This window comes from Micromys minutus (assembly GCF_963924665.1).
Source record: "Micromys minutus genome assembly, chromosome: 7".
NCBI lineage: Eukaryota > Metazoa > Chordata > Mammalia > Rodentia > Muridae > Micromys > Micromys minutus.
In genome coordinates this window covers 57,873,030-57,887,674 of record NC_137976.1, presented here as the reverse complement: position 1 = coordinate 57,887,674, position 14,645 = coordinate 57,873,030, and the positions used below count along the sequence as shown (strand labels likewise).

The 14,645-nt window shown below is 42.7% G+C and overlaps 1 protein-coding gene across 1 annotated transcript in view; it reads left to right on the top strand.

Annotated features, from left to right (window-relative positions):
* Window positions 1–587: 587 nt before the first annotated feature.
* The window catches only part of HACD2 (3-hydroxyacyl-CoA dehydratase 2), a 93,005-nt gene continuing 78,947 nt past the window's right edge, over window positions 588–14,645 (top strand). The window contains exons 1-2 of the mRNA XM_080918668.1: window positions 588–747; window positions 3,754–3,871. Coding sequence (XP_080774794.1) covers window positions 593–747; window positions 3,754–3,871 — 273 coding nt within the window. The 5' untranslated portion in view covers window positions 588–592. The remainder of the gene's footprint in view (window positions 748–3,753; window positions 3,872–14,645) is intronic.

The window sequence follows — 14,645 nt, the reverse complement described above, 5'->3', positions numbered from 1 at the left end:
ACAGGGAAGAAAATGTTGAAGGCTGGTTTCCCAAGTTGGCTGCAATTTGAAGAGAAAGATAATATGTTGCAAAATGTAGATTCCTTCTGCTCTCTTATCAGGACACAAAGCTTATGACGTTAATCACCCTAGCTACTTGGGCAACTGTGTACAGGGGTAAAGATATGGCACCTGGGAGAGGATAAGATTACCAAGGACAAGAACATGTCATTTGGATTCAGCAGGAAGAGATGGTTATAAGATTGCAAATGACCAGCGACAAATTAATTATCCATAAAACCAGGCCTGGCAAGTGAGACCCGGGTTCACATTAACCTAATCAAACATGGCGCAGGATGCCAACAGGGATTGCGTGCTGGAAGTCGGGAGGAAATTACCCATCCAAGATGGCGGCGGCTACCGAGACAAGCCGCCAGGCGCGAGCTCCTGAAGCGTCTTTGCCCTCATCCAAGATGGCGGCCCCCGTGGTCGCTGTCCCGGCTCCGCCCCGCGCCGCGGCCCCGCCTCTCCCTCGTCCCTCCCTCCGCCCCCTCGCAGTACCCAGCCGGGTCTGAGGTGCACGCGAGAGGAGAGCGGGTTGCGGGCGCTTGACATGGCGGCAGCGGCGGCGACTGCAGCGACCAAGGGGAATGGGGGCGGCAGTGGCCGAGCCGGGGCTGGCGACGGCAGCGGCGCGCGGAAGAAGAAGGGCCCCGGGCCTGTGGCCACGGCGTACCTGGTCATCTACAATGTGGTGATGACGGCGGGGTGAGGCAGGAGCTCCCTCGGGGAGGCGGGGAGCGAGCTCTGCGGCCGGCGGGGGCGCCCTGCAGCCCGCGCGCCGGGTGTCGGACCCGCAGCCCGGGCGGCCGCGGGGCGAGCGCGGGGCAGGCTGACCGCAGAGCTGCCTGGCCAGGGCCTCGGCGGGGCGGGCGGGCGGGCGGGCCACAGGTGCGGGGCGGCGCGGCGCCGAGGCCAGCCCCGGGCGGCTGGTCACGACTGCCCCAGCCCGGCGAGGAAGCCGGACCGGCTGTGGAGACCATTCATTGAGGCGGTCCTTTTCAAAACCCGGGCGGGAGCGTTCGTCTGGGAGGCGGTGGGAACGTGTTGGAAGTTTTCGGCCAGCGGGAGTCGCGAGCTGTCCGAGACCTGGGCGTAGACTTTTGAGGTGGGGGGATTACATCGACTTTTGGGGGGCAGGTTGAGGAAGGGAGAGAATCGACCCTCCCCCGTTTCAAGTCTGAATCTTCAGTTATCAAGAGGGTTTTTTTTTTTTTTTTGGGTTCCAGTTCGCACACAACTTGCCCTGTGACTTTTAAGAAACCTACTTTTTTCTCTGGGCCTCTAGTGTTCTGTTTTTTCCAGTTAGGTAGAGTTGGGCTAGGTGAGACCGGTTTCGCAATCCGGTGGTTTTGGTGAGCTCGATCACCATATAATTTGTTAGGAAATTTCTAAGTCGTAAAACTTTCTTACGTGCAGTTTCTCCTATCCTTTTCTTTTTCCCCTTCCCTTTTCTCTTTCTTTTTCTGTTTTGTTTTGCTTTTTTTTTTTTTTTTTTTTTTAAGACTAGAACTCATTTTTTAGTCCTGCCTGCCTGGAACTTGTGATCCTCCTGCCTCAGTCTTCTGACTGTGGGAATTAGGGACCAGTGCCACCACTCTTGACTCCCTGGCATTCATTCTTTTGTTTGTTTGCTTACTGGTCCTGGGGATTGAACCTATGGCCTCACACTTGCATGCACTCTAGTTATGAGCTATATCCCTAGCGCCATGGCTTTTTCCCCCCAGGTTTTTTTTTTTTTTTTTTGTTTTTTTTTTTTTTGTTTTTGTTTTATGGTAAGACTTTCAAGTGTGCAGAAAAATTGTGAAGAACTGTATATTGAAGATTCGGTCTTGTCTTTTACAGTAGGAAATACATTGGCAGGGATCAAATTTTAAAATATGCATACATACAGTGAAACCTTGTTCCAAATCAGCTTACCTGAATCTGCAAATTTTGTATATTCTTCAGATGCTGGTATTCTCACATGCCAATAAACACTTACACAAATGCTGTAAACTTAAAAGTTATTATGTTGCTTTTTAATGAAGAACTAGGCTGGGAAGGTGGTAGGTTTATTGTTAGTATTAGAAATGGGAGGTTTTGGAACAGACTCAAGCTGGGCATGGTGAATCTCTGAGTTAAAAGCAGAGCAAGTTTTGGGACAGCCAGGGTAATAAAGAAGAAGGAAGAAGAGGAAGAGGAGGAGAAGAGGAGGAAAAGGATAAAAGAACATAGGCTTGCATAAGATCATACAAGTTCTCAGAATTCCTGGATCTAAACTTAGGTCAATGAATAGCTATTGCAGATACAGGTTATCTTTTACACAAATGTCCCCAGATGTTTACTACTATTTTTTTTTAGGAGAACATTTAGGGATCTCTATATATGTGTGTATGTAAAATTCCTGTTCTAGCAAAGGTGTTGGTAGAAGCATTGTATTGCAGAGGGATGTCAGAGCCCTCTGGTGAGGAAGGACCTCCTTTTCTGGGTGGTGAACATGAGGAGTGGGGTCTTAACCCAGGAAGAGATGTTGGGATTTTGAGAGGGATGTTAATGCTCTAATCAACTTGAGCATTCGTTTATTATAAACTTGATAATAATAAACTTGAACATTAATTTGTTATTGCCCATGCTGACCAGTTAAACCAGTAAGGAATTTATTTATTTTATTATAAACCCTCATTTAATGTCCCTCTATGATAGTTTATATATACACCATTGCGTGTGCATTTAGTTAAATCTGCTCTTTCTGGGCCTTAATGACCAGGTCCATTTGCTTCCTTATAGAATTTAACAGGAAACCACAGGCCTAATATTAATTTTTGAGACGGAAGGTAGAACAGAAAAGTAACACAATTGGGTGTGCCAGTGCTTTCTCGTTTTGTGGGTTTCAAACCAATACACCTATTGGTCTCTTTTCTCACTTGGTTTTAGGAGATTTAAAACTATTCCTTTTCAAAGGCAACTTTTATTCTTATTTCGTATATAATTTAAATAGGAAAGATCACGATATATGGACCTGTCCCACTGAGACACTTGTAAAAATAGTTTAAATTATTTTTCCAGTCTAAATATTATTAGAGACCCTTTAACAGCATAAATCAACTAAAATTGAGCCCCCTTTCCCCTTAGACTTTCTGGGACCTGATTTAACTGCACAAAGACCATAATAGCTTCTTCCCTTTGCATTGGCTTTCAGGTTTACCAAGGAGCTGAGTTTCAGACAAGTGATGTGCCACCGCGTAATTTTATTTTATAGGATGCTGTAGGTAGTGTAGCACTTATTTGTGCTACAGTGTGGCCTTTGTGAATGAGAGTTGATGTGTCCGTTTTTATACCACACTTGAAATAATCCACCTGCAAAGAAGGAAGCTTTGTTTTGGTGCAAAGTGTGAAGTCCCACAGTTGAAGGACTTCCTTACATTGGGTCAGTAACAAAACAGGGACAGAACTGGTCACCTCATGACCATGCCACAAAAGAGAGAAGGAAAGAGGGCTGGGGTCCATGGTCTCTTTCAGGGCATGTCTCTGATGACTTAAAGACATCTCAGTAGGTCTTAGCGATTAAAGGTTCCACCTCCCAATCGTGTCATTCTGGGGACCATGTACTTCATGTGGGTGGCACACCACAGCACTTGGCAAATCTAGGGTCTTTAATCTGTTTAGACAAGCTCTGCTGTTCCTGTGTTTTTATTGTTTTATCCTCTCCTAATTGTACTTCTTTTTTGCTAGGTGGCTGGTGATAGCAGTTGGGCTGGTGAGAGCATACCTGGCTAAGGGGAGCTACCATAGTCTTTATTATTCAATAGAAAAGCCTTTGAAGTTCTTCCAAACAGGAGCCTTACTGGAGGTATGTTAGAGATTTTTGTCACTAATTTCAAATGTTATAAAGTAGAAAATATGCTGTCACCAAGTATGATAGAATATATTGAAATAGGCATATCTTTGTTGGAATTGCTTTACATTTGGAAATTTTGCTTTATGAAATTGATGTCTTTGAAATTCTTAAAAAAAAAGTTCAAAATTTCATTTAATGTATTCTTTGGAATATGTTTTATCTACAGCTTTATAGGAAATCAGATGATGTAAACTTCTGTTAAGATTTTGAGAAATTCTAGGAATGCCCCAGTAAAATGTTGATAAGCTCTGATACCTTCAGGGTCCATAAAACAGGGCCGGTGAGTGTGTCTGGTGTAGATGATGTATTGGTGATAGTCAGGAGGTACAGTGGAGCCTGCCAGAGGCGTCCATATCAACAAAGGCTTTGAAGGACAGTAGAGATTTCACAGCGAGGTTGGTGGTTCCAAGCTTGCCTCAATCCTCTTTCCTGAGTCAGTGTAGTTTGGTTGTAAGTATAGTTGGATTTTTAGTTACATCTGAGAGAAATACACCTCCAACTATTTTAGGAATAAAGGGATCTTCTGGTCTGAAGCTGATAAGATACAAAACTATGGGCTGGAGAGATGGCCCAGTAGTTAAGAGCCCTTGCTGCTCTTCCCAGAAGACCTGGATTCCATCCCCCAGCACCCACATGGTGGATCACAACTGTCAGTAACTTCAGTTCCAGGGGATCTGATGCTCTCTTTTGACCCCCAGGGGCACATGGAAAAATACCTATGAAGATATGTTAGTAAAATAATTTTTTAAAGGATAAAGGTTAACTTACAAAACAGAAGGAACAGCTCAGGATTAAGAAGCAATGGTTTGACTTTGTGTTTGTGTGATAGTCTCAGGCTCTGCTAGTGTAGACAGTCCTTCCATGATGGGAAGAGGTTCTGTTTTCAGAATATCTGATACAGATTAGGAAGGACTCTGGTTGGCCCTTTTTATACCAACTTAGACTCTTGCTTGTGGTGTTCACACTTGATCAGCAGGTGTAGAGCACATGCCTGTTTTTCTGGACTATAGATTTTGGTAGTAGAAAGGGGGCTGAGGACAGTTAGGGACATGCAGAATCAAAAACTCTGTAGTTGTGATGCAACCCTTTGGGGAGTACAGAGGACACAATACTCTGTTTTATTTCCTCATTCTCCAGGCAAACCCAGCATGACATTTGTGTCTCAATAGTAATTTAAAAACCCTAACTAGGAAACAATGTTTAAGAAAAAAATAGCCTACCTCCATGGAAAGTTATTCTCATCCTCACTTTCAAAAGTAGAAAGTAAGCTCTTTATTCTTGTGCTTTGCTCCTGTCAGGGTGCTGTAGTGACCTAGGCATCCCCTCCAGCATTCACTCCCACCCTGGGCTGTGGTTACCAGGGTCTTTTATCCCTGGTTCACCGTTTTGATTTGGAAAGGAATTGGGCTACAGTCAGTTCCTAGTTTCTTTCTGCTCAAGCAGTGTGAGTCCAAGAAAACCAGCAGCTTCTAGTGTTCATCACCTTTGAGCATAGAGCCTTGGAGCTCTGTGAAGGGGGAGGGGTAAATAACCGGCACTTTGTTACCTCGGTACACACTGTTCCCTCACCTGTAGAGAGAGATCCAGGCCATCAGAAACAAAGAAGGGAGTTGCTCACAGTTGGAGTACTTCAGTAATTTTTAAGGGGGTTTCCTTGAAGATTTTATATATAAAAATACAAGTTTTAACATTTAAGTCTTGTCTTAGGGAAAGTAAAGAAATGAAGCAGTGCAGTATAAATTCACTATGGAGCTAAGTCTAGATTTCAAAGGATGATTGGCCTGTTCATCTCTGTTAAATTTTGTAATAGGGATTTAAGAAAAAAAAATTTACTTATTTATTTGGTCAGTCTCCACTAGAAACTTATTACATGACAAATCCTGGATTTGGTTTTAGGAAAAAGACTATGCCCCCAAGATGGAAACACCTTTGAACCCACCCTTCCCTAAGAGGAAATGGAAATGACTGTGTTTAATGAAGTGATGGTTCTAGAGACAAGATGAAGGCTGCAGAGGTCTGTGGAGCAGGAGCCTCTAACCAGGCTGTAGGGAGAGCCTGCGGAGATGTACTTCTTGTGTGGTACTTAAGGGCTCCAGGACCTACCCAGCAAACATGGTATAATTATTAGATGTGTGTATTGCTTAATTACACTATACCGCATTAATTAACAGGGTGAGACAATCTAGATAAGTTAGCTGCTCTACCTGTGTGTTGACAGATCTTCTTTAGTGGGACCTTTGGGGAGGGTCTTAAAAAGGAAATATAAGTCAGTTGTCCCCAAGAAATTTCAGATCTTTTTAGGAATATATAAAAGACTTAAAAACAAGCCCAAATGGTCATTTAATGATGTGTTATGAAAATGAAACAAAACTCAGAAGAGTTTGCTTTCTGAAGAACTTCATGTATTTATTTTTGCAGAATAGATACATTGAGTTGATGGTATGTGTGCTATTGGCCTTGTTTTTTTTTTTTTTTTGTTTTTTTTTAAGGGGGTGCCATGCACATACCTGGCTAATACTGTTAACATTTAGCTTTATTCTACCTACTTATCCAAGAACATGTTGGAAATTTTTTTAATAAATAAATTCCAGGATTATTGTACAGGTAGTAATTAAAGTGTTTGATTAATGAATACTGTGAAAATTAAGCCCTTGATAAAAGGGAACTAACCTAAGTCCTGAAGAGGGCTCTGGCAGTACATTTACCTAGCATGTTCAAGGCCTGGGATGCACAGCAAAACAAACAAAAGCCTACAGTACTGTTGGGAGGTGATAATGAGGGCTGTTGGCTGGAGATCAGGGAAACCTCCTCACTTAACCATCAAGAGGAACCTGTTGTCTGCAGCATATTCTATAAATAAAATCAAGGGCAGGGCTGTAGCTGGGCTGTGGGAATGGCCCAGACTCTGCTGAAACAACCCAGTGAGCCCAGGTGTTGATGCTCCTCACTTTTATCTGCTATTCTCCATGGTGTCGGTACCATTTTCTCTCTGCATGCTTGCTTCCTGTTTCAATTGTCAGGTGATAGTAACAGTTAGTTTCCTGATGTAGCTTTTGGAGCCAAGATGAGAACAGCTAGCTAGATGCAGAGTCTTAGTTCTGTATCTTAGTGAGGAGTTAGTGGGTCCAGCTTGGATCAGTTGTGATCCTAGATGGTCACTTCTAGACAGGAAGCAAGGCTGCTGGGAGATCCAGAAAGGGATTAATATATATATTAATATTATATATAATAATGTTTAATTTATCTATCTATGGAGTTTTGCTTTAGGAATTTTTTTTTTTAAGTGGAGAGTTTTCCTTATTTTCCAGGCTGGTCTCCCTGACTTGGGTTTAAGCAATCCTCTGCCTCAGACTTTCAAAGCTCTGGGCCTACAAACACACACACACACACCACCATATCTAGCTGCAGTATGATTTACAAATTGATCTATTGTAAAATTTTAATAACCAGTATTTTAGACCAAGAGATCAGTGTGCAAATAACATTGTACTTTGGGTCAGATCTTGAGTCATTCTGTGTTGGCTAACATGAGCAGCACCCACATGCTTTTAATGCCACTCACAGATACAGATGGGATATGTCAGTACCAGACAAGTGATTGCTGCTGGTGTCGCCCACCTGGGTGAGCCGTGAACCACGAGTGAAAGGAAGGCAGACACAGAATGTCAATGGATGGTGTGACTCCTGTGACCTGAAATGTCTAGGACACAAGTCTGTAGAGGCAGATTAGTGGAAGTGACTGTTGGCAGGTACTGGATTGCCTTTTAAAGGGACATAAATGTAACTAGTGATGGTGATTGTGCAACTTTGTGACTGCAGTGATCAAAGACACTTTAATTTTACACTTAGAAGGGGTGGATCTTGCAGTGCTGTGAATTGTATCAGTCTTTAAAGATGCTGCTTGTCTAAAATGTGCTGGGGTACATTCTTTCTCACTTTGGATTTGGATTCATGATAGTCATAAGGCAGATTTCCTCCAATTTGCCTGAGGAGAAATTGAATATTAGTATAGGGCTATGGAGTTTGTGGTAGGGTCCCAGGTTCAGTTCCTAGTACCACACACACACACTCTCACACACACATACTAGGTTGGTGTCATAGTCGTGTTAGCTTTGTTGTTTTAATCGTGTTTTGGTTTTGGACTGGGATTGACTTTGGGTCTCATGCATGCTAGAGAAGCACTGTACTACTGGATTATGTCTCTAGCCTTCCCTTTAAAACATTTTTACTGGGACAGCAAGTTGGTTAGAGGGTGAAGACATTTACTGTACAAGCTTGGTGACCTGAGCTCATTCCCTGGAACCCACATGATGGAGGGAGGGAAGGACTCCACAAAGTTGTCATCTGACCTTGACACATACATACTCCCACAAAGTAATATTACACAGTTTTTAAAAAACAAAAAATGTTTCTTTTGAGAAAATGTCTTGTTAAGTTGCCCAGGTTGCCCTTTAACCTCCTCTGTAGCCCAGCCATGAGTGAACTTGAGGCCCTTCTGTCTCGTCCTCATGAGTAGTGAGGACTGTAGGCCTGCATCGGGAGGTCTGGCCAGAATGGCAGTTTAAACCAGTTTCCAGGCAAGGCTGGATTTCTGAATGCTTTTGGTTAAAGTAGAAGTGCTTGTTGGCTATGTCCCAGAACTGGGAGTTCCTTTCCAAAAGATTGAGGTTGCTTTACACCGACCTGTTTGGTTGGTATAAACCATGTCGATTGCTTTGTACCTCATTTACCTACCTCTGTCCTTCTGGTCCTAGTGTCCCATAGCAACCCTTTGCCCCCTTTTCCCCTCCAGATGCTTCTACTGTGTAGAACCCCTTGTCTACAATTAAGGGAAACATTAAGTTGGCACTTTTCTTACCTTTTCCCAGAGTTGATCTATTGCTGGGTTTGAAAAGCAGAATTAGCTGTAGAATGCTGTGAGGGACCTCAAAGAACTGTCACATTTGAAACACCACTGGCATATCCTTTACCTTACTTCTGTATTCTAGTCAGTCTTCATGCCTCACTTCTCCCCTTCAGATCCCTAATGAAATAGGAAATGGTTTTGAATGCCTTTTAAAATAGAGGAAAATCTTAACTACTGTGTCTTTAAGAACAAGGCTTCCAGTTTATACCCCTGAGTGCTTCTGGCCCTGTGGCTCAAACCTTGTCTGTCTACTGTTCTCATGTTAGTTTCCAAAGTGTTGCTAATAGAGCTGTATGCTTCAGGTCTATTACCAGCCAGTTTGCTTCTGTGAACTGGCCTGGGGAAAGTTCACATGAGGCCAGTTTTTCCTCTTTGTGGGAACCTGTTGATTTTCCAGTAACAGTTTTATGTCTTGAGGGACTTTTGAGACAATCTGCATGCACATGTTATACTCCCTTTATCCTGAAGATTGCTATTAAGAGAACAGATCTCTAAATGAGTTTGGAAAGGCTAGCAGAGCCCGTCACGTGGAGTCATCTAGTACAAACTTGTCAAACAGCAGAGCCCAGAAAAAACAGCTTCAGAAACTGTAAGAATGGGATGGGAGAAAGCGCACTTGGATGTAAAGTGTCACAACATTTGACAGGAAGAGGGAGTCTGTAGGAAATAGAGCCCACCCACACAGGTGTCATTGCTTGACAACTGAGCAAGTAGAAGTTAAATAATACAGTGCTCAAAGAAGCGGTGAAGCTAATGACTTTAGAACAGAGTGTGCTAAAATTAAAAAACAAAGACAAAACAACAACTCCTCTAAATATATTTACAGTGACTGCAGGGCAGGAAAAGAGGCTGTAGTGAAGATATAAGCAGTAACCCCAAAAGCTGAGAGTGGTTGTCTCCAGTCAAAGAGGATCAGGTAAAGCAGGCCCAAGCAGAAGCCATTGAGAGTTTTGTAGAGTTCACCATTTGTCTGTATCAGTCTGGGCTGCTTGGCACAACACAGATGTGCTGTGTGGTGGACTGCCAGGCAGTGCTTGGCACTAGAACAGGGAGGCATAGTCTGTTAGTGTTAGAACTTCATGTCCACACAGCTGATAGCAGGCATAAACCTTTAAATGAATAAGATACCCCCCAAAATGGAAAAATTAGAATGCATAATTCAAAGTAATTGTAGAGAAAAAACATACAGAGATGTTTCTGAACTAAAAGGCTGGTTATTGACAGTTTATGGCAAACCACAGAGGAGCTTTTCTGCCAGGAAAAAAAAAAAAAAAAAAAAAAAAAACTTACTCCTGAATTTATCTTTAAGTCATTAAACTTAAATCAAAGATCACAATTCTTAGAAAAGAAGAGACTTGGAAATGAGATAATAAAAGCAACTAAGGACCTTAAACTTCAACCTTTCTAGGAAACAAAGTCCATTTGGAGCTGGGTGAGAGCATTAGAGGTGGAGGCATTCTAATACCCATGGAACTTGGGAAGACAATCAAAGTGCCGTTAGCTGTTATATAAATAATAAAGCCTTTAGCTCTGTATATTTGAGCTTTCTGCTTAATAATGTCCCTGATCTGTGCTGTCTAATACAGTAGCCACTAGTCACGTGGTCATGGAGCCCTTGATACATGGCTGGTAGGAATGAGAAACTAACGTTTAAATTTCATTTATATTCTGATAGGCACATATGACTAGTGGCATCTGCACAGCCCAGGATAGGTAGATCATGATCGAGATTGCAAACTGCCCACCTGGAATTTCATGAGCTACTTTAGATTCTGCAGAACAGAATGAAAGGAAGGATGGATAGTGACTGAGCCAAGGGAGGGTGACATACTGTAATGGCATAGTACTTGGACTTTTGAAGCTTCTCATCAGTTCACATGTTTAGAACAATGAGGCTAATATTAAAATATGCATGTGTTTTCAGATTAGGAAAATGTGTAGAATAAAAACAGAACCTGTGGGTGCTGGAGAAGGGTTGGAAGGGCGTGAGTCAGACCATTGCCAGTGCTGCCCTTGGGGGCGGGAGGTGCAGGGGTGCTGATTAAGAGATGTCTGCTTCTGCTCTCTGTGCTTTATTATACATTAATGTACCTCTTATGTTACTCTTGAAAGACACTGTAAAGTATATATGATGGCATGAGTAGAGAACAGGATGGGTGAAGGAAATAATATTACAACACTTTGTAAATAAAGACAGCTTAGACAGTTCATAAGTTCAGTTTTGAAGTCTCAGCTTGACAGCTTGGGGTGAGGGCCACATAACTGAGGTTTGTATTTGCTACACAGATCTACAGAAGTGGACAATGACAATGCAGGGGCTGCAAGTTGGCTTTGATGCTTTTCCTGAGGACCCAGGTTGGTCCCAGCACCCATAGTCCACCTACCTCCCAACTGTTTTAATTCCAGCTCCAGGGGATCTGCTGCCTCTACCGGCATCTGTGGGCATCAGGCATGCACATGGTAGACATATATACATGGATGCGAAACACGCATACACAGAAGGTAAAAATAAATAGATCTTAAAACAAAAACAGAGAGCATGACAGGAAAATTAGAAAAAGCTTACCCAGCAACAGATGCCTAGCATAACTGACTGCTCTGGTTTAGTATATGTGAGGCCTGGTCTCAACTCTCAGTGTCACAAGTAGGTGGAGAGGAGACAGAAAAGAAAGGCTGGCCAGCCCAGACTAGCTGGCATGGTATCACACACCTGTAGTCTGAGCAGAGGCTGGAAGGCTGGGAGTTTGAGATCAGTCTTGGTTGAGTAGTAACTGTCAAAAGAGGAGCAGACATAGGGGGAGGGAGGGAGGGAAGGAAGGGACAAGGGAGGGAGGAATATGACAGCATAAGATAAAGTTGATTTCACAACAGGCTCAGGAGTTAAATGTTGTCTGTATCAGGAACCAGAGAGGTGGTTTGCTGAGTAAATGTTTATCTGAACAGGGAAATAGTGTGTAGAGAAGCTGGCTAGATATAGAGAAGTGAAATGAGCGCTTGCGAATCACCATGGAATACATGAAAGCTGCGGACACCAGAGGTGGGACTTAGCCTTTGTCATTGATCAGCATGGTGACCTGCTCTCTATGGGCCTTAATGTATTGTGAGCAGCGAGCACACTGGATTAAATTACTTTTCTTTTTCCTTTGGTGTTAAGTTCTGTGAGGCTTTAGCACTTCACTCTCAGAAAATGAAAATTAAGCAAATAATTAGTCACAATAGTGCTACAAGATAGGGAAATTAAGTAACAACGAGAAAATATTGGCAATTAGGGAAATTTCACTTGTTTTCTCCTGTGGATGTAAAAGGATTTTGGAAAAACATTTGGGGTCTCTGAAAGTAATCAGTAAACGGGCTTTTTTTTTTTTTTTTCTTAAATTCTGTTGCTTGTTTTTTTGCTTATGTTCTGAACATTTAGAAAGGAGTTGAATGAGAAGGTGAGAAATAACCTGTTAGTGACGGCCAAGCTGAAAGACAAGCTCTCTGCTCCTCACTGAACCCTGGAAGTGGTTCACACAGCACAACACTGACCTGTTTTCTCTCTCTGCCCATCTTTGCTCCACAGATGAAAAGCACTCAGCTTTATTACTTTAGATTTTGCCTGCTAATACAATTGCTGGGCTCAAATACCTCCTACCTGGAAAAGTGTGCCCTTAACAATTTATTATTCCCATCTCTTCTTCTGCCCTAAGCTTAATGGCTTGTATCAGCTAGCCCCCCACCCCCAACCTCCTTGGCTCTAGCTCCCAGAGATTCGTGCTTCTCATTACAAAGCCTGGCCAAAAAGCTCCCTTTCTTTCTCTAAGTTACCCTTTTCCTTCTGGGACCCAGAAGTCCCAGCTGTACCTTCCGTCTAGTAGTTGGCTCCAGGCCTTCTTTATTGACAATAAAATCAAGAACCAATTAGGGAACCAGACTTTAGTATCGGCACCTCCCCCTACACTTACCACCATGCCTAGACCTAAGCTTTTCATGGCTACTATGCCTCAAGATCTAGATCAAAAGCCTGTGTCTTACAGCCCCAAGATCTGGATCATAGTTGTACCCTTCATTTTCTGAATTATAGTTCATTCCAGATGTAGTCAAGTTGACAGCCAAGAATAGTCATCATAGTATTTCTATCTTAGGGTTTTACTGCTGTGAACAGACACTGTGACCAAGGCAACTCTTATAAGGACAACATTGAATTGGGGCTGCTTGCAGGTTCAGAGGTTCAGTCCATTATCATCAAGGCAGGAACATGGCAGCATCCAGGCAGGCATGGTGCAGGCTGAGCTGAGAGTTCTACAGCTTCTTCTGAAGGCTGCTAGCAGAATACTGACTTCCAGGCAGCTAGGAGTAGGGTCTTAAAGCCCACACCCCCAGTGACACACCTACTCCAACCAGGTCACACCTACTCCAACAAGGCCACACCTCCAAATAGTGCCACTCACTGAGCTGAACATATACAAACCATCACACTATCCCTTGTCAATTTGACATACAATCATAGATCTTTATGTCTAAATGAAAACAATAGTCAGGTCATAATAACATTTAACCCATCATTCAACTGCAAATGCATAAACAATAAACTTAGCTGGGTGGGATCTTGCCCCAAGACACAGATTTCTTAATTCCATTTGATATCTTTGTACAAAAGATTTAGCTCCATTCCACTTCTTGGTGCCCCTTTAATCCTTGAACCATACATACATTTTGTAATTCTCCTTTCTAAACTTGCTACGCTCCTCATAGGAATGAATCACAGACCAAGTTTATGCTAGGCTCTTTTGAGATTTCCTTTGTCAATGCAATTAGTCTAAATTTCTTCTCCTTAGCTTAAGGCAGACTCTTCAGACAAGGGCAAAAAGCAGCCACATTCTTCACCAAAATATGACAAGAACAATTTCTAGACAACATACTGAAATTCTTCTCCTGACACCTCTTTCGCCAAGCCCCTACAGTTTAAATCACCCTGAGCACCACTGTCTTTCCTACTTCTGGTATGACCCATTATGCTCCACTTGAAGCATTCCTAATCTAGTGTCCCCAAACCTACTTTCCTCCAAACAAAAGCAGGCCTATCACAGCATTACTTGAGTCTCTGGTACAAACTTCTATCTAACTAGGATTTCCATTCCATGACCAAAGCAACTCTTATGAAGGAAAACATTTCATTGGGGTTAGCTTATACTTTCAGAGGTTCAGTTTTCTTTCATCATAGTGGGAAGCATGGTAGCAAGTGGATTAAAGATCTCCACATTAAACCAGGTACACTGAAACTATTAGAAGAGAAAGTAGGGAAAACCTTAGGACACATAGGCATAGGAGAAAATTTCCTGAACAGAACACCAATGGCTAGTGCTCTAAGGTCAAAGATTGACAAATGGGACTTAATGAGATTACAAAGTTTCTGTAAGGCTAAGGATACTGTCAAGAAAACAAAATGGCAGCCAATAGATTGGGAAAAGATCTTTACCAGCCCCACATCTGGTAGAGGCCCAATAGCCAAGGTATACAAAGAACTCAAGAAGTTAGACACCAGAGAATCAAACAACCCTATTAAAAAATGGGGTACAGAGCTAAACACAATTCTTAATTGAGGAATATGGAATGGCTGATAAGCATCTAAGGAAATGCTTGACATCATTAGCCATCAGGGAAATGCAAATCAAAACAACCCTGAGATTCTACCTCACACCAACCAGAATGGCTAAGATCAAAAATTCAGATGACAGCAGATATTGGCAAGGATGTGGAGAAAGAGGAACACTTCCCCACTGTTCGTGGGGTTGTAAACTGGTACAACCACTCTGGAAATCAGTCTAGCAATTCCTCAGA